This window comes from Leucoraja erinacea, chromosome 29, assembly GCF_028641065.1.
Source record: "Leucoraja erinacea ecotype New England chromosome 29, Leri_hhj_1, whole genome shotgun sequence".
NCBI lineage: Eukaryota > Metazoa > Chordata > Chondrichthyes > Rajiformes > Rajidae > Leucoraja > Leucoraja erinaceus.
The window spans coordinates 9,498,485-9,525,955 of record NC_073405.1 but is presented as its reverse complement, the minus strand read 5'-3'; the positions used below and the strand labels follow the sequence as shown (position 1 = coordinate 9,525,955).

The following is a 27,471-nucleotide window of genomic DNA, read 5'->3' as shown; positions in this document are numbered from 1 at the left end:
AAACTCACGAACCTTCTAGTCTATTTAAAAGAAAGTTAAAAAAAATGAAAACAAAAGTTACCAAATGAGTTACTTAAATCTGCAGCAAGAATGGATACGTTAACTTTAACGTGAATCAGTCTGAAGGAGGTGTTCCCGACCCGGGATGTTATCCATTCCCACCACAAATGCTGCCTGACCGCCGAGTTGCTCCAGCCCTGTGCCTTCCTCAAAATATTAACCAGTCTTTTCCCTCCCTAGTTATTGATCGAATTGATTTCCAGCACTTTTTATTTTCATTCTCCAACAACTTTTATCCCCCTTGTGAATAGCCCAGACCACATCAGTGCTCTGCTCAAGATTCCAGCATCTGCGCGCAGTTCCTTCCTTGTGTCTCCACAATTTCACGTTTTTGCCTCTGTCTTTTCTTTGCCTGCGTTTCCCAGCTCAAATCCCAACCCAATGCCAACCCCGACTCAATAACTGCAGCCCCAGCGTGTTATCCAATGGTCAATTAGATTTAACAGTTTAAAAGTTGGTCTCGAATGAAAGTTTCTGTCGCTTTTGGTCGCTGGTAACTCACCGCTCGCCAGGTTTTACTCACAGTTTCACGGGAGCAGAAGTCCTCAAACGCCCCGCTGTGTCCTCTATCCCACTAGGGTACCCCCTCTCCAAAGGGGCTTATTTATAGCGCGACGCTTCCACGTCCTAGCGGCGATGCCCGGGCTTGCAGCCCCCCGCTGGGGCAGGTATGGGGACTGACCGCTAGCCTAGCGCTGTACAGCCAATGGATCCACCCACCTCTCAAATGAATTGCATTTAATTGAAATGTCCAGCATTGAAATCGGCCTTGCGACCCACCGAGTCCACGCCGACCATCGATCACCCGTTCACACTGGTTCTATGCTATCCCACTTTCTCACCCACTCCTGCAGACCAGGGGGCAATGGTACAGACCCGATCAATTGTACAGACGACTACAAATCCGCACGTCTTTGGGATGTGGCTGGAAACCGGAGCACCCGCTACATAACGCAGTGGAGGCCAGTTCACAGGATGCATTTAAAAGATAGTTAGATAGAGCTCTGGGGGCTAGCGGAATCAGGGGATATGGGGACAAGGCAGGCACGGGTTTCTGATTGTGGATGATCAGCCATGATCATGTTTCTATGTTTCTATGAATGGCGGTGCTGGCTCGAAGGGCCAAATGGCCTCCTCCTGCACCTATTTTCTACGTTTCTATGAAATGCACGATGTCACTAGGAGAACGTGCAAACTCCACACGGGCAGCAAACCGAGGTCAGGATCGAACCCGATTTACAATACGAAATTATTCAAAACAAACCCATCGCCATAGAACAAATGAAGAAGGGTGTCGGCCCTAAACGTTGCCGATTTCCTTCGCTCCATAGATGCTGCTGCACCCGCTGAGTTTCTCCAGCTTTTTTGTCCACCATAGAACAAATATTCTTTAAAATGTTACAATCCTATTGAGGATACATTCCATCATTTGATAACATGCAAAACAAATGTTCACTGGACCTCAGTATACGGGACAGTAATAAACTTAAGTTTACTTGGAGGTAAGTTTGTGGGTTTTGAGGTAGCCATGACTCAGAGCTTCTTCCCCTCTGCTATCATGCTTCTAAACTGCCCTTCAATAAACTAGACGTCCCCGGCTGATATTCTTTAACCAACCAGTGCTCCCTTCAATCTCTGTGTTCAATTTCTGTGATTTTTGTAAAAAAGAAAGCGGCCAATACTGTACAGCACAGAAGCAGGATTCTCCGCCCATGTACTCCATGTCAACCAAGTTGGCATTCTGGGCTACCCCCATCTCCCTGCACTTGGACCATTGGACTAAGTCTTGTAGAAACAAGGAACTGCAGATGCTGGTTTACACAACAGGACACAACGTGCTGGAGACCATATGTTGGTGATGTTTCAGGCTCTTCAGCCCAACTTGTCCATGTTGCCCATCTATTCCAGTTCAATTTGCCTGTGTTTGGCACAAATTCCTCTCAACCTTTCCCATCCATCCATCTGTCCAAGCATTAATCTCACAGACCATTTCTGATTGTATCACTTCTGCCAGACTGCCCTTCCATAGGCTCCAACCTTATTGTTTCCCAGCCCCGCACAGACCAGTTCTACCTTCTCCCCAAAATTGATTGTTTCGCTGAACGCCTTCGCTCAGTCCGCCTGGACCTCCTGATCTCCCGGTTGATAAACGCTTTAATTCTTCTTCCCATTCCCACGAATGATCTTTCTGTCCTAGGTCTCCTCCATTGTCAGAGTGAGGCTAAACACAAATTGGAGGAACAGCATCTCATAGTTCGCTTGGGCAGCTTGTAGCCAAGTGGTATAACATTGATTTATCTAACTTCAAGTAACCCAGCATTCCCTCCCCCCCTCTCTCTCTATCCCTCCCCAACCCAAGTCGCACCAGCTTCTCGTTTTCATCCAACAACTAACAATGAATGGCCTGTTTCCTTAACCATCGTTACTTTTTTTTGCTTTACCTCTCTCCATCAACGTCTATATCTTCGTTTCCCTTATCTCTAACTAGACTGAAGAAAGGTTACGACCTGAAACGTCACCCTTTCCTTCTCCCCAGAGACACTGCCTGCCCCGCTGTGTTAGCCCAACTTTTTGTCACACTTGAACTAAACTCAGTTTAACACCGAATGAAGTGCCACTAAACCACGCTTGCACCAGTGGTTGCTATAAATGGATAGGAAAGGTTCACATGGACAAGGTTTCAGAGGGATAAGGGCGAAACGTGAGATCATTGGAGTTGACATGGGGGCATCTGAGTCGGAGGTAGACAAAAATGCTGGAGAAACTCAGCGGGTGCAGCAGCATCTATGGAGCGAAGGAAATAGGGCAACGTTTCGGCCCGAAACGTTGCCTATTTCCTTCGCTCCATAGATGCTGCTGCACCCGCTGAGTTTCTCCAGCATTTTCGTCTACCTTCGATTTTCCAGCATCTGCAGTTCCTTCTTAAACAGGCATCTGAGTCGGCATGGACTAGGCGGGCCGAAGGGCATGTTTCCCTGCTGTGTGACTCTTGTGTCAACCAGATAGATACATTGTCTTGATTTAAATAGCAACAAGCAGATAGCAGCTCGCGGTTGTTAAATTCTAATTACTAGATCTATTAGCTGTAATTGGGACTGGCCCAAAATGGCAATTTGGTCGACATGGACAAGGTGGGCCGAAGGGCTGAAGTCCGTGCTGCACAAAAGAGGAAAATACTATCAATCAACATGAATTTCCCACTCAACCAATTGTAGGTACAAAATGATCTTAAAACACCTCGTTCAAAACCAGAAATAAGTCAGCAAAAATAAGACAATAGACAATAGGTGCAGGAGTAGGCCATTCGGCCCTTCGAGCCAGCACCGCCATTCAATGTGATCATGGCTGATCATCCCCAATCAGTACCCCGTTCCTGCCTTCTCCCCATATCCCCTGACTCTGCTATTTTTAAGAGCCCCATCTAGCTATGAGGCAGAGATCTTATCATTCATTATTTGATGCTATATGATGTCCATTAATTTATCGACAGATTGTTTTGCTATTCGCTGTCTTTATTTGATTAAAACAAAAACATCAAGATTATTACAATTCTGGGAGTACGCGGCTTGTTGCTACAACAGCCTTTCGTGAGAGCAGTGTTTATTGAACGTGTTGTTCAACGTCAACACGGAGGCTATTGTCGCTTCACTTGAGCTCCTCCCTGTTAAAAGACGTGTCAATATGTCCCTGACCTGCAAACTTTTTCAAACAACGTAAAGCTAAACGCAATTTTAGAACAAGCTAGAAAAAAAATTGATGTAATTTGACAGTGATTTTTTTTTTAACTGCAGGCGATCGAGTGAAACGTCGGTGACAACGTTGAAGGCATTCAGTAGGAGGGATTCGACCAGAGCTGGAGAGAAAGGGTCGGCGCTGAGCATTCGAGCCCTGAAAATTGGGAGCGACGTTAACCGAGACCCCGCTGTTTATTGTGAAGTTAATGTTGGAATTGATTGCTGAAAAAGGGATCGAGAAGTTGGCTAACAAATTAAAAAGCAGGATTTGGGAAAGGAACAATAACACACGGCAAATCTGCAGCCATGATGCGACTGACTAGAAACCAACAGGAGAATCTCCACCCCACCAGCTTCTTGTGGACAAGGCGTCGCTTTGTAAGTATCTAATCCGCAACCGACAGCATTTTCGTGGCATTGAGGGATAAACGGACGAATAAATCGCAACTTTTTCTCGCGGCAAATCTTTCCTAATCCCCTGTGTGGCTAAACAAAAGGCCCCCGCGCTAATCTGCCCAGTCCAAAAGACTTGGGAATTTGGGCAAAAGATGATCTAAACGACTTATTTTGTTGGAAACTAATGTAGCTTGACAGGCAAAGAGGACTCGCGGGCGCCCGGCCAGGGACAGTTATTGATCATGTTACAAGACAGTTATTAAAGAGAAGGCGAATGTGTGTATGGTCCACAAAGAACGACCACTTTGTGAATTGGAGGCCAATTTGCTGGATGTTTTCAAGAGAGATTTAGCTCTTAGGGCTAACGGAACCAAGGGATATGGGGACAAAGCAGGAACGGGGTACTGATATTGGATGATCAGCCATGATCATATTGAATGGCGGTGTTGGCTCGAAGGGCCGAATGGCCTACTCCTTCACCTATTGTCTATTGAGTGTGGAGGTCTGTGATCTTCTCAAAGACAAGAGAGTTGAAATAGGAAGGACGATACCAGGTATAAGATGCTGGCAATTGGGCAAGGTGCGAATCACAATAGTAACATTTTGACACCCCCATTCCTTGGCTCCATGTAATCCATCTTCAGTTCTTTTCTTCCTTCTCTCTTTTAACAACCGTGGATGGATGGGAAATTACACCCACAACAACCCAGACTGCCTCTGCTACTCATCCTCCATTCTGTAGGGACTATGTGCGCCATGTTTCTGTCTCAGTCTCCTCATTCAAACTATTCCATGCAGGGCCCATGGTTGTGCAAATCCCAGTTCCTAGACTTCAGCTTGCACCCCACTGACTACCCTCTCTTCAATCTTCATCCCAAGGGCCTCCACATTCTAACTTCACCATTTCTAACAAGGTTTTCTTCTGCCCCCCCCCCCCCCCCCCCCCCCCCCCCTCCAGCATTTCCAAGTAACTGTTTGCTGTCCAATACACAAATCAATTTTTACCCTAACACCCTACTCTTTTGCACGGGGCCTTGAACTGCAGAAGATGCGACATCTGCCCTTAACCTCGTCCTTTCCCACTAAGCAGGAGTGCAAACGCTACTGGCACAAGAAACAATGACTTAACATAGAACAGTACAGCACAGGAACTGGCCCCTCGGCTCACAATGTTACTGCTGAACATGAAGCCAGGTCAAAGGCATCTCCTTTGCTTGTATGTGATGACTTTACTTCCACGTCTACACTTCTGTATACACTTTTACTGTATTCAAAGTTCATGACACAGACCCCTCTCCATTGGGGAGATCTAATGCAGAGTAGGAAATCATTAAGGGCAAGGATGACTAAGCACAACCCTGGGCTTCCAGCTACTTGCCATTTTAAACACCAGGCCCACTGTAAAGCTTTAGCTTCTGAGGCTGTTCAATAAAACTTAATGAAAGCTGACGGGACAGGATTCCACCTTTGAATTGGTCACCTTGTAGTTTAAATATGTTGTCAAGCTGGAAAGGGAATAGAGAACATTTACGAGGATGTTGCAAGAACTAGAGGGTTCGAGCTATAGGGAGAGGTTGAGTAAGCTGGGACTCTATTCCTTGGAGCGCAGGAGGATGAGGGGGTGATCTTATAGAGGTGTATAAAATCATGAGAGGAATAGATCAGGTAGATGCATAGAGTTTCTTGCCCAGAGTAGGGGAATTGATAACCAGAGGTCATTGGTTTAAAGGTGAAAGGGAAAGGATTTAATAGGAATCTGAGGGGTAACTTTTTCACACAAAGGGTGGTGGGTTATGGAACGAGCTGCCAAAAGAGGTAGTTGATTACCTATGGCAGGAATTATCCCACCATTTAAAGAAACAGTTGGACAGGTACATGGACAGGACAGGCTTGGAGGGATATGGGTCAAACGCGGGCAGGTGGGACTAGTGTAGCTGGGACATGTTGGCCGACATGTTTGAGCAAATTGGACTGAAGGCCCTGTTTCCAGGCTGTATCACTTTATAACTCTCTAATTGAGTTAGAGCTCCCATTATGTGCAACGATTCTGCCACTGCCATTGATACTTTCACTACACTCGACTCTTTTTTTGTACACATTTCATTCAAGCATTTTATTGCCCATCCCTAGTTGCCCTCGAGGTGGTGAGGTCCTTCTTGAATTGCTGCGGTCCTTGAGTTGTGGGTGTACCCACAATGTTGTTAGGGAGAGAGTTTCATGATTTTCACCCAGTAAAGGAAAGGCGATATATTTCCAAGACAGGATGGTGTGCAGCTTGGAGGCCAACTTCCAGATGGTGACTATAACATTATAATTATAGGTTATCTCACAATAAAATGCATTGCCTGGGGTGATGGTGGAGGCAGATATATGATGGGGGCATTTAAAATGACTTTTGGATAGACACATGGATATACAGGGGAATGTTGGGATATGGATCACATACAGCCAAAAAATAGTTTAAATTGGAATCATGTTGATCACGTGGGCCTTCGGCCTTGTTCCTGTGTTGTACTGTTCCATGTTCCAAACTACATCAACCTACATTCAACTATTTCCAATATGGAAAACATTCAGGAACCTACAGTTCCAAAGATGACCCATGAGCCTGAGCAAGGTCTGCACCTCCAGCAGCTCCAAACAGTGATAAGAGAACTGTTCAAGTAGATTTAAATAGCTATGCTAACAAAAAAATACTCAATTAAAAGCACTGCAAATAGTTATAAAAATTAATGGAAAACAAAACACATCCATTTACCTTTGTCTACTTTTCTTCACAGGGTGCGTAATCCAAGTGAAATGAACAAAGTCAGGGTTCTTTCTCCAGTTTGCCTTGGCATGAAGCTGACAAACTAAATACAACATGTACCTGGACATCGGTACTCTGTTGCTGGTCTCAGTAGCAAGTTGAACCATCGAGTGGCCAGTCAGATGTATCAGACCTGTTGGCTGTAGAGAAACGTTTACCAAGCCAATGGAACTGGTGACAACTGTGGCAATCTATCTCCACCACTTCTATTAGCCTGATGGAGGCAAACGTTTTGTTTTGTTATTTTCCAAACCAAAATTTGAAGACCAGCAACATCTATTTTACAATTAAATTATTTCATAATATTCTCCTACCTTACGCAACATGCATTCAGGGCGTGTCCAAAGTTCATAAAACATTTTTATATTCTGAGAAATAGTGTACTTGCATATCTTAATAAATAATATCTTATCAACTTGAACAAACCATTAATTATATACTGTCTTGAAAATACAAGTACATCTATATGTAAAATAATTTTAGTTTGGTATTGTTCTGTAGGATATAACCAAGCAAGCAGTGCAAGGTGAAGATCCTTTGATTATGGAGGTTATTGAAGAGCAGGGAGGCACAGCAGTAGAGCTGCTGCCTCACAGTGCCAAATCCGGGTTCGATGCGGTCTGCGGGTGTTGCCTGTACGTGACCGCATGGGTTTTGTCTGGGTGCTCCAGTTTCCACCCACATTCAAAGACGTATATGGGTGATTGATGGTCCCAGCACTGTGGGCCGAAGGGCCTGTTTCCACACAATATCTCTAAATTAAAAAAAAGCACTAACATTAAAGCAAGTGTAATCACAATCACAAAATTATTGCAGATGTAGTTGGGCCATGCATCAGTAATGGCCCTGATGTTTCTCAATGTATCTGGTGAGCAACTAAATAATTCTAAGAATTCCATCCCCACAACCCTTTAAATAAGTCCATTCCATGCTCTGTGCAAAGTACTTCCCGAATCTTATACTGGATTTGTCTTGAGTGAAAACGGGTGCCAGGTTAAATTTTCCCCCCATTTGCCTCATAAATATATTCAAGACCAAACTACCCAAGTCTCTCAACACAACTCATATTCAAATAGTTATGTGCCTCGTGAACTGTCTACAATATCTGCTGCTACATGTGCTAACATGTGAACAGAATTGGATATATTGCACAATATAGTGTCTCACCAGCATACTTTTCAAGGTGTGGTTAGAATGGTGTAGACTTGCTATGTTATTTGCTAAGACAAATCGTTGTCATATCTGTACCAGTAAGACATGTTAAATGCCAATCACCAACAATTAATAGTACTTTTATTCCACCCTCATTCTTAACTAATTCAATCAAATTCGGAGTATGTGATCTCCTTTCACATCTCTTCAGATATTTTTGTAATCGCATTTTAAACATTTTGCTCCAGTGACCTATATCTGAAACTTGGCATGGTACTTTAAAAGTTGCCTCCTCACTACGATGACCATTCTAGTTGATAATCTGCAAAATTGAACTTGCATGGGGTTCGTCAATGTGAAATGGAAACAAGATCATGACCATCCCATTCAGCCTAAAATACAAACCCTCACCTCCGCCTTCACCCTAAGGTAATTCCTCCAAGTACATGTTTCATTTTTGTACCTCCTTTTTCAATTCGTAAGGAACTTTGTCAAAAGTGTTTTGGAATGTGTAACCATTTGTCACTTAGATAATTCAAGATTGGTGAAGAAGGTTCTTTAATTAATGCCCTGTTATCACTGTAAACATTATTGGCAACATCCGATATTAAATTTCATAATTCTACTTGAATAGAATTCAGTTCCATCCTTCACTCCGATAGTGCGTTGGCCTTCAACACTTTTACCATCTTTAAAAAAAGAGTGCTATTGACATCCCCATAGAGTTGTACATGGTTTGATTTAATTCACTGGTTAAACTCAGTTTATGGAGTAAAAGAAAGTTGCAAGGAAATGGTTGTGTCTCATATGCACTGTTCTTTGGTTTGTAATTCTTCACCAACTGCCTCCTGGCATTATAAAACAAGCAGCAGATATTTAGCCTCAAAGTACACTCTGATGCACCACTTCAATTGAAATTTGTCAACAAGTTAAACCAGGTATTCTGCACCATTTTAGAAGAATAATATTTTGCCCCGACATGTTTAATAGTGCTTTGCAGTGAAACATGCATTCCAATATCGTTTAGATTAGTTACAAAATCTAATTTTGAAAATAAGGTGGGATATATATATATATATGAGCAGGTGAAAACTAGGTTTCTGAAATTTGCATTGGCTTTCTCTTTCTACAACAGATGTTCAATCAGCCAATCTGTCCAAGGTCAATTTGATAATCACCAATCAATATAGAAATTAACATTGGTATTCACTGGTCAGTTAAGCACTTAAAAGCTCTTTACTTCTCTGCAAAACTCAATTGGTGATCAATGCCACCACAATGTAGCTTTTCAACTTTAAGAAACAGATGACAACATAGCATGTGCTACCAAAAGCACAATACTGAAAAAGTTAAAAGACTTCCTGATTACCAAATTCGATCTCCCCGTTCACCTATAACCCAAAGGGTCACGGACATTGTGTGGAGGTCAACAGATGAGGCTAGCCCTTGGAAAACAAATCTACAGATCAGTCACCCAAAATCAGCTTTTCTATCCGTCAGGGTTTAAAGATACAACTGTTTAAGATAAAATGTTGGTCATTTTGAAAAGGATCGCACAAAGTAATGACAATCATCAATTAAATAAACTGTTGCACCAAATGAGTTACTTGTTCAAGTATTTCACATGAACGAGCAATAGTTTAAAAAAAATCTTATTGGCAAAATATTGTGTGATTTTGTAGGTCTTTTCAGTTAAGGTTTGCAATCCATTTCAACATCGAAGACCTAAAATGCTTTTCTCCCACAAGCTCAATTAATCATTCTATGACTAAAACAATGAATAAATGACCATCAAAATGTAGAAACAAGGAACTGCAGATGCTGGTTTATAAAATACACAAAGTGCTGGAGTAACTAGAATAAATGACCACTGCCAGCTAATGCACTTTGTACATATAGCCCCCAATACCTGTTTCTCAAATGGATCTTACAGCTCCTGTTTATCACAAACAAGAGCTGTTTTGCTGCCTTGCATTCTCTTGAAGATTTCTAGACTGGATTTATCCACTGATTTAATTTTTGTTGTGGCTGTGACAAGCTGCAAGTGTTGGACTGGAAGCTGGCTGCTGTTAGCTCAACTCCTCACAAAAGAAATCTGGTTAAATATTTGATCACAACTACTCCACGATAAATGGAGAAAAGTAATGAGATATAAACTCTCTCGTAAAAACTACCCATGTGAAAACAGTTGCGATGCATCACGCTTTTGAAACATTTATTCTCACTGGTATTGTATTAGCTTAAGCATTAAAATATAAGCAATTGCACAAATTTATTTTTCACTTTTTTAACAAAAAAGTTTATTGCAAAACAAGGAACGTGAATTACTACGGTATATGTTCTGTGTTCGCACAGTTCTTAGTAATTTTATACACTACAGAAGGTTATTTTTTTACCCAATGTACACGATTGGATAAGTATTATACTTAAATTGATCAATATTTTCAAATTATTAGCAGTTATTTTCTGTTCAGAGAATAGCCACAAAAATTGAGGAACTGAACATATTTTTAATACTTTTGCTTTACAAAATTTACTATTTTTCATTCTTAAGGAACATTAAAGGTTCTACATTGTTCTGGTTCACAGAACAATGCACAACATTCACTGAGTTATTCTGAGGAAGAACTATAGCACTTTACATCTATTAAGGTATAAACAAATAATACACAGCACATTAAATAGATTAAGATATTAAGTGGTGATTTGGATTTTTTTAAAATACTCAAAAGGTCATGTTTGCAAATTTGTTTGTACATTTTAAATAAAACCTGTTAATCTGCTATTGCTATTAGACCATAAGAAAAAGAAACTTGACAATCTTGACAAATAATCTCTCCTCTTCCAAACATACTAATTTTGGTAATAATTACAACACTGCTTTCTAAATGTGCTTATTTCTTCATTTTGACTTACCAGTAATCAAAGATTTTGAACCAAAATCAGAGGAAAGTAGGATTGCCCGAACACTACCCTCCCTCCTTTGCTATTCAACAGCAAGCAAGGGGAGCAATTCAGCAGATCAGTGTTTGTTTTGTCCTTGCTCGAACTGTTCTGCCATCATGAGGTGATCTTAGTAGTCCAAGATCAAGAAAGGTGGTTTGCTAAAACAGCGAGTATTGGAGAAAGAGATTCAGAGTCGGGTGCCCTGAATATGGCTTAGTCTTCTACAGTAATCACTGTCTCACTATATTAAAACCTGGGGGGTTTGGTAGAAAAAAGATGGACAATTATTGCTATGATAGGGCTGAAAAGGTAATTAAAAACTGAATTTGTTATTCTATCAGTATCCCCTCTGTTACCTTTTTGAAACAAGAGATAAAGCTCAGATAATGAAACTGCATTCAATAAAGTCAAATGAATTAAATATGAACAGTCTCCCCTTGGTTCCTTTCTCAACTCCTTCTGGAGTGAATTCCAGATTCCCCGAGTAGAAGCCAAATTATGCCATTACTACAAACATGCCCTTAGCAGTAGAGCTAGTGCAGACTGACCATTCAAAGACAGATAGAGCATGCAGGGTTAAGGAAAAGGCAGTGGCCATTTATGGTGTCTCAACTATTGCTGAGGTCAGGAAACAGAAATTCCTGTATGGTTTTGGACCACAGAAAATGGCACTTTTCTCCAAGCCATGAAGGAGCTCCATGAAAATAATAGGGTTTTTTTTCTCACCGACATATTCAGTACAAATCTTTCTCCTTACTATTTAAGATTGATAAAATATTTATAAGCAGCTCATTCCAAACACCGAATAACTTGGACAGTATATTTGCTAGCTTTTGGTTACATTTTCTGAACTGAAATCTCCAGCTTATTTTTGCATCGTAATATGCTGACAGCTCTCCCATACCTCACATTGATTTTCACCATTTCCCCTTTACATAGACTGCTTTTGAATGGGCAGTAAAAATTAGCTGATTTTTTTAGCTGCAGTATTCATATTTTCAATCACTGCTGTTCATCAATTTGACCTCGAACTAATCACAAAACATTTCCAGTATGGTTCTATCCTACACTGATTATTAATTGCACAAAGGCTAGAGGACAACTTTAAAGTGAGAGGAGCAAAGTTTAAAGGAGATGTGCAGGACAAGTTCTGTTTTTACACTGAGGGTGGTGAGAGGCTGGAACACACTACCAGGGATGGAAGTGGAGGCAGATGTGATCGTGGCATTTGAGGCTTTTAAATAGGCACATGGACATGCAGGGAATGGAGGGATATGGATCACGTGCAGGCAGAGGAGATTAGTTTATCTTTAGGTTCGGCACAGACATTGTAGACAGAAAGCCTGTTCTTGTGCTCTACTGTTCTATGTTCTAATCAACTGAACTTTCAAGTAGCCCACAGTAATATTAACTCATGAATTTTCCTTGTTTTACATTCCATTAGCAACACCAGCCCTTTATGCCATATGGCACAAGCTATCTGGAACATCATGATTGTCTTCATATCTTGACGTGCAGATCCATAATTACTATAAATGGTCTTTAGAAGGAAAAAGACTCCCTTGCATAAAATCAACAATGTTAGCAGTTACAAGAACAATCTTGAAAGTATCCAGTGATACTTTCAAACTGTTGTCACCTACTTTCAATCTTCAATATTAAAGTATAGGTGTAAACAATATACAGAGATATTTACACAATTAACTGGAAAAACAAAAGATATAAATCGCAACAATCAGGATATGCACTGCACAAGACACTATTTGTAAGTGCAACTACAGCTGTTTGGATTTTCATTATAGCAAGTGTCTTAGTGCCATCCTAAGAGTTTTCTGAAGCAAATCCAATCAAATATTCTGCAAATAAAAGCAGTATTTTTTTTAGAAGGACATTCCATTGATGTACAAATTTTAGCTATAAAAAAAAACAGCCAAATATTTTCAGTATAAACACCTATATTTAATTTAACCTTTTTAAAATGCACTGGCATGGGAGTGGGGTGCATTTCAAAGGTGCGTGGGACAAAGCAATGCAGCACATTTTTAAGAATGCGTTCACTAAATATGCTCCCAGCGTTTCCACTTCTATTGCAACAGTTGGCAAATGATAAAAAATAAAGTACAGTACAAAAAGAAAATACAGACAAAAGATCAATATCGTAACAAAGTCAGAATATCAGTCAATATTATTTAAATATTAGTATGAAATTGGGCAGTAATAAAAGGTTAACCAGTGCAAAAGGGAGACAGTGTGCCTTGCTTGGTCTATAAATTTCTAAAAATGGACCCTCATGGCCAATTAAAAGGGCGTAAGAGCGGTGAAATAATGCTTAACCAAAACGATAGGATAACGTATTCTATTTCTTGGTGGATAATGGGAAAATGAGGACATGACATCTCAAGAACAATCCAATAGATTGCTACTTCAGAAGTATAATGCAACACTAGACTTGGAAGATAACGTACCATGCCTTTCTTACAAGTACATTTTTGAAAAGGCATGTACAGCAAATAGGTAAAGTTATGAGCAGGCACTACATACAAAATAATCATACCTTTAATTTATTTTTCAGCATTGGAAACCACAAAACTGATGAACGGAAACAGAAAAGGGAGGAGAAAGCATATCCATTTTTCTTTCTTAAATCAGAGTTTTAAAAAGCCACTGGTTTTGCACATTTGAGTTACACTTATCCTTACACAATAGTTGCAGCAAGAATGACTGCATTTCTTGGAATGCCATTTTAAAGAAATGCCATAATGCTACCAAGTCAAATTGCAGTATTTGGACATTTACAATGGACACGGAGCAATTTTTCCGAAAAGATTGCCACATGTACAAAAACAAATAAATACTGTAAACAAAAAAGGCAATTTTGAATCAATCTGTTTCTTTCTCTAAAAAAACAGCCGATCTTTGCCTTTAGTTTTGCAAATATCCTACGAATCATAACATCCCTATCTTGTCAAATCCACTGTGAATCTTGTTGACAATTCCAGTCCTCTAGGTGCATGACAAAAGAAGGGACACAGGAGATGTCATCTTCTCAGTTTTGCATCTTCTTTTAATCTCCAGATCATTAGTTCCATACAGGCACTGGCATCTTCACTGGAATCATGTCCTTCAACTAGGTAATGAAAATTAGAAAAAAAGAATTATTGAAGAAATTCACTTTTACAGTTGTGCAAATTTGATGAAACCAACAATGAAAGCGCTGTGCCCAGTTAGGTTTTATAACAACTGTGTTATTTCTCAAGGGAATGTTAATCTGCTATAATAAACACAAAAATGGCTGGAAATGCTCAGCAGGTTAGGTTGCATCTGTGGGAATAGGAACAGAATTCACATTTCAGATCCAAGATAAAGAATGTTCTGGTGAAGTGTCTACTACCTGAAACGTTAACTCTGTTCCTCTGCCCAGATATGACCTGACCTGTTGAATGTTCCCAACATTTTCTGTTCTTATTTTATAGTTGCAACTTAACTGATTTCCAATAATGCCCATCTATCATTCAAGAAATATTATTTGAGCCGATCTATTTCTTGCACTAACCAGTAAAGAGAGTTGCAATTGTGGTTCAAGGTTTTGCATTGCCCTATTCATAGTAACATTATTCAATAATTAAAGATTCCCATAAATTTCTGAATAATAAATTATGAATAATACCTATCCAGTACAAAGGAATTTTCAAAAGCTTCTGAGTTTTGGCTTAATAACTTGGTTCTTTCCATAGAAGGATTGCAGCCTCGATATTCCAGCAAATAACTCAATGATAGACCAGCTCTTTAAAATCAAATTAATTAATGGATTGCATCCAAGCTTTTAGGAGCTGCAGAAATGATTTTTGTTTTTCGTTCAACTACACACATTTCCCATCTACGGTCATCTACAGCTTAGTATCCTGAAGGATAATGGGATATCACTGGCATATCCAGTGCTGTAGGTTCATGGCAACAATTTCAAAGCCGGAAATAAACATGCGTAAATATATAACATTATTTTCATATAACTAGAGCTTCCAATCCGAGTTCTGACACTGCCTACGTTCATAGATGATAAAAATGTTTGTTTGGCTTTGACCACTTACCGTTATCCTGGATAATGCGTTTGAGGTAGTCTGCCATCAAATTTCTCAGTGCTCTTTTATATGGCAATCCCAATCGATGTGGAAACACAATCGCCGTGTCAATCACTGTGCTATGCATAAGCTGAAGGGAAAGAAAGACAACGTATTGACTCATTATTATACCACATCCATTCTCCATCTATTAATTCAGTGGAATCCATGTGAATTGAACTCCATTTTAATCTTTCCAGCCAAAATATAGTTGAATATACAGTCACATTAACAAAACTTAAATTTATATAGCAACTTTAATATAAAATGATCACCCCAGAATGTTTCTGGGTGGTTAACAAATACAATTTAAAATCAAGGAAGGAAATATTAAGGCATGTAACCAAAAATGTTTCCAGGTTTTAATTTGTTTTTTTCAAGATGCAAGAGAGAGTGATAGAAGTTTAAGAGGCGAACTCCAGAATTGAACGTGTTACAACTAAATAATTAAAGCCATTAATAAAGTAAGAGTTCAGAAACGCGAGAGCAAAAACCTAAAATCTAGAACCTAGCGTGTGTGTGTTTGTATTTTTTTTTTAGAGTTTCAAGGGAGAACAATGGAATCAGTCCATCAGCTGAATCACAATAGTTATGTCAGTATCTGCTCGATTGCCCATCATTAGACTTCATTTTTATCAGCATAAAACTTAATACATTCCAACTATGATAAATTCTCAATTCTCTTCTGCACTTTTGTATTACTTGAATAGAAGCTTGTTACATTTACATATTTCAATTAAGTAGCTTATCATAATCTATAATGGGACATTGGATAATAATGCTTCATGTAATTAACAAGGACTTTTAAATAGGTTTTCTTATTGAGAATCATCAAATTAAGATTAACATTAAAACTGAAGTCTACATGGTGTAACACATTCAGGTCTGCACCGTGAAGCTTCCCATATTATACTTTTCTAAATAATAATTCCGATACAATAATCATCTTGCTGCAGAAACTTTACAATAAGTTTTTTTTTGTTAGGTACTGCATCGTTTGCTTGAAGGGACCAATGTACAAATTAAGTTTTATCTAAAAGAACATACCTTTAGTGCAAATAAATCACTTTCCAAGCTGTGCCCCATTAATATGGTGGCAGCACTGAACATATTCAGTAATACTGCCTGTACATCACGGATTGTGATTGTTGTGCTTGCCATATCCTCCTCTGTTACACCAGAAAATCTATATGAACACAACATTTTAAGACCCCTTGTTATACATTTGGATGGACAGATATTTTGTTCCCATCTATACCAAGACTCTGAAAGTTTACTTCTTGCACGGATGTAATTTATTCATGCTAGGCTTTAGAGATACGACTAGGAAACAGGCCCTTCTACCCACCAAAGTCCGCGCCGTTCAGCGATCACCCCGTACACTAACATACTCGGGACAATTTTATAATTTTTACCCAAGTCAATTAATCTACAAACCTGTACATCTTTGGAGTGTGGGAGGAAACCAGAACACCCGGAGAAAATCCACACGGTCACAGGGAGAAAGTACAGACAGCACCCACAATCAGGTTGAACCCAGGTCCCTGGCGCTCAGAGGTACCAACTCTACTGCTGCGCCACGCCACACTGGAGTGCAACGGAATGAATAAACTACAACCATGCAAGAAAGTGAACTTTCAAATTGGAAATATAGGAGAGTGAACACCAATTTCCAAAAGCAAGACATTGAACTAAATAATCTAGATGAACTAAAGGTGCTTTAAAGGACACCAAATTTTGAAGGCAAGCGGCTAATGCATTTAACAGCAGAGTATCTAGGACTTGAACGTGTGCATCTGATCATCAAACAATCTGCCAGAACATAAATATAGAGATTTTCAGAGGATTGTGGGGTTGAAGAGTGTTGTAAATGGATGGAGATGAGGCAAATGCAGGTTTTGATAGGAGGATTCTTTCAATTAAATCAAGGTTTTAATGGCTCAGAAACTGAGGGAATAGAGAAACTGCAGAGCTTTGAATGAGCTATGATTTGGAAATGATGGAAAAGGAGGCAAAAAACTAGAAGAGCATTATATGGTTGATTGCTAAATTGACAAAAGCACAGTTTAAGGATTATTTAACAGATAGGTTGAGTCAAGGGCAATGATAGTCAATATTGTCGATGTGAAAGTAAGTGGAATGAGAATTGGGCAGAATATTTCCCAGAAGCTGCACTCATGATCAAAAAGTGATGGTAAGGTTGTAAACAGCTTGGTTTCAGCTTTGATACTGAACAGGGAGGATATAGGCCACAGGTCGAGACCAAAGACAATTTTGGTCGTCCTAATTTTCAATTTGAATTTAGGTCTTAAAAATATCCTTTACAGTTCCTGAGTGCCCGAGTAAGAATACTGAAAGAATAATTCAGTGTTCTTCTTGGGCACCAACTACCTCTGCTCATTTAACCCCAGTTTAGGTTTGCTTATTCCAAAATGTAGAAAATGTGATGAGCAGATTTTCGCAAGAATTACGTGTGATTTAAGGTCTAACTTTTGCATGCACCTGAAGGGAACCGCCAGGTAAGATTTTGGGTGTACTCCAGTAGAGTACAAAGGATGCTCAGAAAGGTATAACAAAACAATATATTCATTGCGTTCAGGAGATGTCTAATGTATTGTGGAAATATAGAACTAAATTTCATAATTTAGAGGATTGATCCCATTCTCAACATTTAGGGCAGCACGGTGGGGTAGCGGTAGGCAGCACCAGAGACCCAGGTTTGATCCGGACTATGGGTACTTGTCTGTATGGAGTTTGTACATTCTCCCCGTGACCTGCATGGGTTTTCTCCAAGATCTTTGGTTTCCTCCCACACTCCAAATATGTAGGTTAATCGGCTTGGTATAAATGTAAAATTGCCCCTAGTGTGGGTAGGGTAGTGTTAATGCGCGGAAGTTGCTGGTCGGCGCGGACTCTGTGGGCGCAAGGGCCTGTTTTCACGTTGTTTCTCAAAACTAAACTAGATCTTCCAAATTGCTTTTCAATAACAGGTTGCTTTAAATAGTTTACAAGAAATCACACAATGTTGAAGTCATACTATCAAGCAAGACATTGAACCAGCTCTGAATTGGACACCATGTCTGCCTGTTGAGTTAGTGAATTATATTTCTTACTACTAAACAACACATATCTTTGTACAGTACAAGGTGTAATTATTTTGTCCATGGGACTGATCAGTGTGACTACAATCAATACCTGTGATCAGGCACTGGAGTATTGACAGCACAATTAAACTACAGCCATGCAAAAAGTAAACTTTAAGAACTGATATATCTCAGAGTGAATGCCAATTTTCAAAAGCAAGATATTAAATTAAATCATTAAGTTTATATTAAAATGTGTAATTTGGGAAGACAGGGTTTACATTAATGTCCTAACGGTTTAAATATAAACTTCAAATATTCCGGAAAGAATCCAGGTGCTACTGGGAAGCATCCAAGTATCAACTTTATAAGAAACTTGTCATTCAGTAAAATATTTTGAGGCCCCAATAGTTTAGTTTAGAGATAATAGTCATGAAAATAAAATATGCTCCACAGAATGACTAGTAACCCTGCTGCTGTGGTCAGTCTTCAGTATTGTAACTAGCTCCTGGCACAATTTTATCCGCTATAGTCGAAGTCTTAAAAAGGTAACTGAAAGCTTTTGTTATTCTGAGCCAATTCTAAAATGTTGCAAAGAGCCTCAACTGTTGACTCAATAACATACCTGGTGTTATAATCAACAACCTTACTGTCCGGTTTGACAAATGTATCGTACATCACCTTTAGGTCAGAGTTTACAACAGTCAATCTGCTCAGCTCCAAACCTTGCTTTGTGTAGCACTAGAAAGAAAATAATTAATTTGTTAAATATTAAAGAAAACAAACTATTATTATCATGAAGCTTCATATGCACTCATTTATGTAACAATCCTATAAAATATAATATTTTGAACACCTACAAAACTGCAATACTTGTTCAGGATCGATTTCAATGTGGGCTCTTATAATTTATCAGCTTTTATTTCTTCAAAAATTTGTGCATTGCACCAAATAAATTAAAAATGTGATTTTTAAGCAGAAAGTCAACCCACGTGTCAACGGAAAATAAAGTTTAAAAAATGAACCCACTGGAATATTAAATTGTTATCAGTAACTCAAATTGTTATTTAATACAACTGGTTCAAGACAATGAAAGGACTAAATGTTGATGTATACCTCTAGCCTTTTGCATTCTGAATTTCAAATACACTGATGATAAAACAGTCCTTCTACTTATTTGTGCTCCATAGCCTGTCTATACTATTTTGTTCAATGTAATTCTCTCAAATAAGCCAAGCTCTGTTGAAACTGCTTGTTTAACATTATGGTAAGTGCAGAATAGCAAACCCAGCCACATCAATATCTTATATAGATTTCTTTAAACCCTTTGGTTCCACTTTTCATGCAAGAATACCTAACGTATTAACATGATTACATCAATTCACTAGGTTAACTTTTAATTTTTCCTCGATGTGGGAAATGAATATAGTTAATCTACGAGTTTAGTAATTTGGTGCAACGTATTTATACTTCTTTTGACCCGGTTATATAATGACGATTAATAAAGTAGTAGGTCCATATTTTCTACCATTTCACAATCTAGAGCAAAGATCCCTGGGTTTTCATCTGGTGGCATTGCTTTTTCAAAGGTCTTCATAAAGCCAGCTAAGTTTTCTTTGCGACCATCCTGAACATGTTGCTGCAAATGGAAAACATGTTCTGTATTACTCGCTGTGTGCATAATAGTTGTAACAAAACATGATACAGAAGAATCAAATGTTAAAATATTAAACATTTTTATTGTTTAATTTAGTTTCCAGGAAATCTTAATTCTGTAAATTGTTCTTGTGTAGTTTTAACTGTTAACTGTCACAATCTAAATAAATCCAGAGGTTAAAAGATGGACCAAGTTTACAAAGTCTGCCTCATTGGAACAAGCACTAGCATCCCTACTGCTGTCATGTGATAGGTCACCCATTTACACAGAACCTTTCGCTCAAGACATCTCAAAAAGCATTACAGACAAAGTAATACTACAATCCATCATCTGAAGTGCTTACCTTCGCTGTCTGACAGCCTGGAGATCCTATTGCTCCTGCACAGCAGTTGTATTGTGTTTCCCAACCACCAGGTACTGCAGCATAAACAAGATTAGAAGAGAGTCTGGCTTTAACAAAACCATAGAAAATCAAGGATTTCTTTACACTTCCGCACCAAGAATCAGAATGCACATTAAGTACAAATATACTGAGGTTGATGCTTTATACTGCGTCATGGTTAGAAATGTGACTGCGGAAGTTTGTTACTGGGGAGAAAGATAGTTTGATGGTTACTTAGATCAAGCACCTTCTGCGAGCTATGGACCCTGGATAGTTTGGAGGGGGAAATGGATGAAGTAGAAGAATGAAAACTAGTCAATTAGTGGACGGCACAGTTGGTAAAGCTGCTGCTTCATAGCCTAAAGACCTAGGTTTGATCTTGATCTGTGCAGAGTTTGCACGTTCTGCACATGATCATGTGGGTTTCCTTCCACATCCCGTAGCGTGGACTATTTTTGTGGTAGAGTTGATTATTTAAGGTAAGGGAATCTTAGGACTATTTAATTAAAAATAATGTCAGGCTGACAATCAATACACAAAATATTGATGTTGTTATGTTCCATCAAGAAATGCAGATTAGGATGATTTAGTACTGACACGAATAAACAGTTAAACTCTAACATGGTTTTAACTATTTCCTTGCAGATTTACCAAAGGATCAGAGTATTACTGTTCAGTTTATATGGAATGCATTTCATGGAGAAACCTGACAAAGGTTTTCCGATAATGATAATTTCAAATAAAATCGACCCAAAACGTCACCCAATGCTTCTTTCGAGAGATGCTGCCTGTCCTGATGAGTTACCCCAGCATCTTGTGTCTATTTTCACATAATGTAATGGCTTGCTGGGATATGTAGGCAGGACGTGCCCACCTGTTTGATGTGCGGATGGATTGAGTAAAACTAAGATCTACATGCACATAAATCATGTAAGGAACTAAGGGAACACAGTGGCGTGTAAGATTTATATATATATATATATACTGCGATGTATCCAAGAATTATAGGGATATGGAAAAGAATTATAGTTGCTATTGTATAGTTTTTATTTCCTCAATTAAAATTTCCCTAACTTACCTTTTTGACGACGCATCCGTCCCCAGTGGTAGTTGCATTCTTCTTTCCGTATACAGTTCCCACTAACAGAAACAGCATATTCAGCTCCACAACGGCAGCAGATCCTTAAGGAAGCTAAATGTAAGGAAACAAACTTGAAACATCTACCATTGTTACACTTTTAAATGTAGTTTAGTTTGTAGCCACAATGTGAAAACAGGCCTTTCAGCCCACTGAGTCCATGCCGACCAGCAACTGCACTATCCTGCACACTGCGAACAATTTACATTTTTTTATCAAAACCAAATTAATCTAGAAACCTGTACGTCTTTGGAGTGTGGGAGGAAACCGGAGCATCCGGGGAAAACCAATGCGATCACAGGGAGAACGTACAAACTCTGTACGGGCAGCACTCGTAGTCAGGATCGAACATGGGTCACTGGTGCAGTAAAGCTGCAACTCGACCTCTGTGCCACCGTGTCCCCCCCATGCCCCCTGCCCCCCCCAATACTCATACAAAAATACCAGGGAATTTACTGTAATTATGTAGCAAGCCAGTATGTTTAAATTATCTCCTTTCCTGAAGATGGCTCACAATGAGATGCTTCCACGGGTTATATATTCCCATGGCTCTTCACTCAAGTGAAGGTTTTTCATGCCCATGCCCAGACAGCAAGATCAGAAGGCTATTCAATAGTAGGGCAACAGATTTAATCATCCAACACCTTCAATTTTCCAAAGGATTTGGACAATAATTAGGGCCAGGAATATTTTTATGGGAAAATCAGATGGCCAAAGGAGGTAGATTGAAAAGTTTAGAAGGATGCAAAGAGGTGCACAATTAGCAGCATGGGGGAGGGGGCACAAAAATCATGTAGATTCTAGAAAAATCAGGGAATTGGAGAATTTATCAACCAATTTCTTGGCACCGAGTTATAGAGGGATGAGTGAAAACTCAAAGGATCATTTGGATTTCTAAGTTTTAATTCTTGTTTAATTAGGGCATTGGTAAAACTATTTTGGCTAAATTATATTGGTAAAAAGTGTGAAAGCGCATACCTCCACATTCAGGAACAGTTTCTTCCCCGCTGTTATCAGGCAACTGAACCTTCCTGCCGCAACCAGAGAGCCGTCCTGAACTACTATCTATCACATCAGGGACCCTAGGACTATCTTTGATCGGACTTTATTGGCTTTACCTTGCACTAAACACTATTCCTTTATCATGTATCTGTACACTGTGAATGGCTCAATTGTAATCATGTATCGTCTTTCCACTGGCTGGTTAGCAGGCAACACAAGCTTTTCACTGCGCCTGGGTACACGTGACAATAAACTAAACTACTGATAATGTAACTGAATTGGTTGCTTAGTTATGACAAATATTTCAATTTTCACAGCGGTTAATTAAGGTAACTGAATGGAGATCATCTTTTGTTCATTCATTTTATTTATTTTTATTTTTAAAAATCTCACTAAGAGGTATACTTTTACTCACGGTCAAGGATGTTCTTTTTCTCATTCTGATTATAAAGCACTGCAACACCCGGTTTCTCTGCATGGGGCCTCGGATAACAATTCTCTCGCAATTGGTCTTCGGTTAAAATATATTCACTTAGCCTGTTGTATAGCGAAGCACCTGCAATGAAAGGAATTGGTAGTAATTTAATATTTGAAGCTCCTTTACCATAACTACAAGCTGGTTTTGATGGTCTGGGTCCCATTTCAGATCCATGGAAATGACTAGCATGGCATGGAGCAATATTTTCCTACCAATTTTGAGTTCCAATTCAAAATAGGAATAGTAGAACTACACTGAGGTAATAAAAGAAGCTTCAAGTTTATAATATATTTGTATATATTTATACAAATATATAATATAATATATAGCAACTGTCCCAGTCTACTGGCTATTGCAATTGTAATTAGGCAAGAACTAGAATTTTCACATAGATATTTAATCCAGGTAATTGTAAAGGCTGAAGATTCTTGGTTGATGATATGCAGGATGTAGTGATGGGTGACAGCAAGACCTCTGCTTGTTTGAGAGGCCATGAGTTGTTATGTTCCAGGGTCTATTTCTAATGCCCACAGTCATACTCTATAGAGAGAAAAAAAAATTCCAATAGAAATATCCACATTTACATTGTAATGTGTGGCAAAGGCTGAAACGTTTGCATACAGATCTTCAGAAACCTGCACCTCCGACAAGGCCAACAGTAATGAGTTTTAAATGCGCCAGCCCAATAAAGCCTTGCTGCAAGTGTGAGCAACACGCGAAATTTATGTCTTCCTTCCATCAAGCTAAGAATCCACCTACACTATCCCCATTAAAATAAAAGAGCTGCACAGATCCAACACATACAAATTCCTATTTTGAAAATGACTTGAGCTGGTGTTCTCTAAACATCAATCCCAAATGCTGTAGATTGGTAATTTTAACAGCCACCACACTGTGGGGCTATGAGACAGAAATATGCAGAGAATGTTGAAGATCACATGGGTTAGATGCCTGCAAAATTTGCACCTGTGGTTCTCAATTTGAAACATAGAGCAAGTTTCCACTATGCTTTCCAACATGTTGTAGTTCATGCATTCATGAGCCCATGATGACTGATACAATGACTCTAGGTTTTTGCTCATAATCGTCACAAACTAGAAGCAACAATGCTTTAAGACGCAGAGTCATGTGCAAGACACTTCAAAAAAAACACGATGACTAAACACTGCAGGCAGTAGACTTTGCGGAGTGAATAGCTAATCACAGCATGCACCAAAAATCACAAGGTAGAACAAGAGTAGACCATTTTGTCTCTTGAATCCATTCAGTCATTCAATGAGACTTATAGTAACTCAATACACTCACATTTTTTGTTTTATTTAATAAAATGTCAATACTCGCATTTAAAAGCAATAATTAACCACCCTTTGCTTGCAACTTCCATCCTGAAATACCCGACACTGTCCTTAGTTCTCGACTCGTCATCACAATACATTTTTTTCTAAAATCAATCCCATTAGTTCTCTTTAATATCATGAAAACTTCAACTAAACAATCCTTAACTTTCTCTGTTCTGGAGATACTACCCAAGCCCTTGTCTTCCAGTATTTTTGTAAAGCTCAAAATACAATTAGCCTTTTAATTATTTTCTATACTTGTCCTTGATATTTTAATTGGCCATCTTCACGGTCCTTCTAGAAGTCATCTCTGCTACAAATCTTGAAGGCACTCTTTTCCATCTCCTTTGATCCAAAATGAACAACTTTGTAGTTACCCATGTTGAAATATGTTAACCATAACCTTGTTCGCTTATTCAATACATGAATATCTGTGCAATTTTATGACATTATTTCCTCTCCTTGCAATGCTATTGAGGCATATAATTTGGTAAACCGGCATTGGAGGCTTCCCACCTCTTTAACCAAGTAAATATAGTAAACGGTTGACACCATAACACAGATCTTTGCCAGACACCATAAGTAACCTTTAAGTATTTGCTCATTTTAACCTACCCTGTCTCCTGGCCCTTATATAATTTTCCAAAGGGTCTACATTTTGGCTTTAGTTTTAGCCACAAATATTTCTGGCTAACTAATCACATTAATCTGGTTTTCCCCATACACTGAACAACAAATCAATATGAAGACATTTTATAATCTAAAGGAAAAAATCCTGAATTGATAAAGCTTTGGGATTAGAGTAGGATTTCTGCAAATTCAAATCCATATTTTCTTTTAAAATGATTAAAGACTCTTCTGAATAAACAAGATTTTAGATAGATGGATTACAAATCATGATAAATTCTTCATTTGAACAAGCATACATCCTGTGAAAATTTCTTCAAACCAAGTTGCTAAGCAATGCACATGTGGAAGTTATTTTAATTTAACTGTTTACATCTTCATTTTAACAGAGTACTCAAGCCTGGTAAGCTTCCAACAAATTGCCAAAAACCAAAGGTGGGTTATTTTGAGGTTTGCAGTGGTATGAAGTTAAGAGTTTAAAAACAAAAATGTGCCGTTTAACACCATACCGCATTTGTAGATTTACTTTGCATGATCATCTAAAACCACAGTCCTCCACAAGGAGTTGGTGCCAAATGGGATCTCAGTCCACAGTGACAGAGCGTCTATTACAGTCCAACACATGAATATGGCCAAATGATCATTGGATCCTAAAGTATCTGATCTGGCTGGCTTGTGTGTTGAAACAAAACACAAGGTGCCCACAAGAGACTGCAGATGCTAGAATCGTGAGCAAAAAAACAAAATGCCAGAGGAAGTCAGCAGGTCAGGTGGTCTGTACAGGGAAACGGACAGACAACGTCATCCATTCTCTTCCCTCTGTAGGTGTTGCCTGGTATGCTGTGTTCCTCCAGCATTTTGACAGATCCTCAAAAAACTCCAATATATTAGTCAAATAGGATTCCCTGTCAAGTTTAAGTTTATTATCGTCACATGTTTACTGAAAAGCTTTGTTCTGCATGCTATGCAAACAGATCAGATATGCCACACATAGATATAATCAGCTCAAACTTAAGTATAATAGATAGAGCAAAGAGGAAGATACAGGGTGCAACAAATTGTTCTCAGCAATGTAGTGCTTCAGTTCCTTAGACAATGTTCAATGTGCTCAATGGGGTAGAGGTGAATTGAACAGTACCCTAGTTTATAGAAGGACCATTGAGAAGCCTGATAACAGAGGGGAAGAAGCTGTTCTAAATGCATGCTGACTGTTTAATAATTTTCTGATCATCTTGCTATCTTATTGAATCCAGCATTTTCCACCCCCAATGTTAGAGGGAAAAGGCCCATAGTTTCCTCTCTCTTCCTCCTTTGTCAAGCCACTCTTCAAACTGCAGAAACCATTCCCAAATCTTCGTCTTGAGAAATCTAATTGAACTTGGCATCCATATACTTTAAGGGGAAGAGAAAGTCTACATAATTATTCTGTGCATGGAAATGGTCTAGAAATGGCCTAGATTTGACTCAAATATGAAACACATTTCTCCGTTATTCTATATTTTCAGACCCTCAGTTTTTTAGATGATAAAAATAGAAACCAAAGTCACACCCTATTCTCTATCAATGGTGCTGAAGTGGATATATGGACCTAGGATATAAACAATTTGTCATGGCCCAATCACTATAGCCAAGGAAGCACACCAATGCCTCTACTTCCACATAAGGCTAAGGAAATTCAACACATCTCCAATAACGTACAGATGCACCACAGGGAGCATCCTATCCATATGCATCACAGCTTAGTATGGCAACTGCTCTACCATCCGACTATCAACCTCATCTGCTGTATGCTTCACACTGCCTTGAGAAAGCAACCAACTCTCTCACTCCCACCCACCCATCCTTTATCTTCTCTCTTCTGTCCCCTCAAGCGTAAGATACAAACATTTGTAAGCATAGACCACCAGCTTCAAGAACAGCTTCTTCCATTGTTATCAGACTTGAATAGATCTTGCATATTTCCAAGGATTAATTCCTATCGGCCTTAAGCAGCCATCGCCGTTTTTTATCTGCATTTTCTCTGTATCTGTAACACGATTCTCATTCTGTTTATTTTCTCTTTTGCACTATCTGATGTATTCCTGTATGGTATGATTTGCTTTGATAGTATGCAAAATAAAGTGTTTCACTACATCTCAGTACATGCCACAATAATAAATCAATGACAACCTTAGGAAATAGCAACCATTTATCATTTAAATCATTAGAAATAGAGAAGTGAAAGACAGCAGTTTTGTCCCAAAATGAATCATTATACCCTGGCCCCATCATCATATCTCATTATCTCTCTTTTGAACAAGACTACAAAGTCTCTGCTTGCATTTTATATTTGGGTATTTCCTTAAATACAGCACTCAGTAATGAAACTGAAGGTCACCAAACGTCCAGGTTATTTTCTAACTTTTTATGTAATATTCCCATTGTTTCATATCCTGTATTTTAAATAGTATGGATCAGGGGTTCACAACCTTTTTCGTCCCGTTTACCCCTGGGAACTTTAATAACACTTATTTCACTCATTTATGAACAACTAATGATGAACAGTCAGTCAA

At 39.0% G+C, this 27,471-nt stretch overlaps 1 protein-coding gene and 1 long non-coding RNA gene across 2 annotated transcripts in view; one reads left to right on the top strand and one right to left on the bottom strand.

Annotated features, from left to right (window-relative positions):
* Positions 1-3,658: 3,658 nt before the first annotated feature.
* Positions 3,659-7,424, top strand: LOC129711129 (uncharacterized). Its single transcript, XR_008725782.1, has 2 exons — positions 3,659-4,172; positions 6,971-7,424. It is a non-coding gene; the product is annotated as an uncharacterized LOC129711129 (long non-coding RNA).
* Positions 7,425-10,422: 2,998 nt separating this feature from the next.
* rexo1 (REX1, RNA exonuclease 1 homolog) overlaps positions 10,423-27,471 on the bottom strand; it is a 63,374-nt gene continuing 46,325 nt past the window's right edge. Inside the window, exons 9-16 of the mRNA XM_055658550.1 lie at positions 22,893-23,033; positions 21,416-21,529; positions 20,299-20,372; positions 19,827-19,937; positions 18,924-19,039; positions 16,263-16,401; positions 15,186-15,306; positions 10,423-14,224 (exon numbers count right to left, since the gene is read on the bottom strand). Coding sequence (XP_055514525.1) covers positions 14,136-14,224; positions 15,186-15,306; positions 16,263-16,401; positions 18,924-19,039; positions 19,827-19,937; positions 20,299-20,372; positions 21,416-21,529; positions 22,893-23,033 — 905 coding nt within the window. The 3' untranslated portion in view covers positions 10,423-14,135. The remainder of the gene's footprint in view (positions 14,225-15,185; positions 15,307-16,262; positions 16,402-18,923; positions 19,040-19,826; positions 19,938-20,298; positions 20,373-21,415; positions 21,530-22,892; positions 23,034-27,471) is intronic.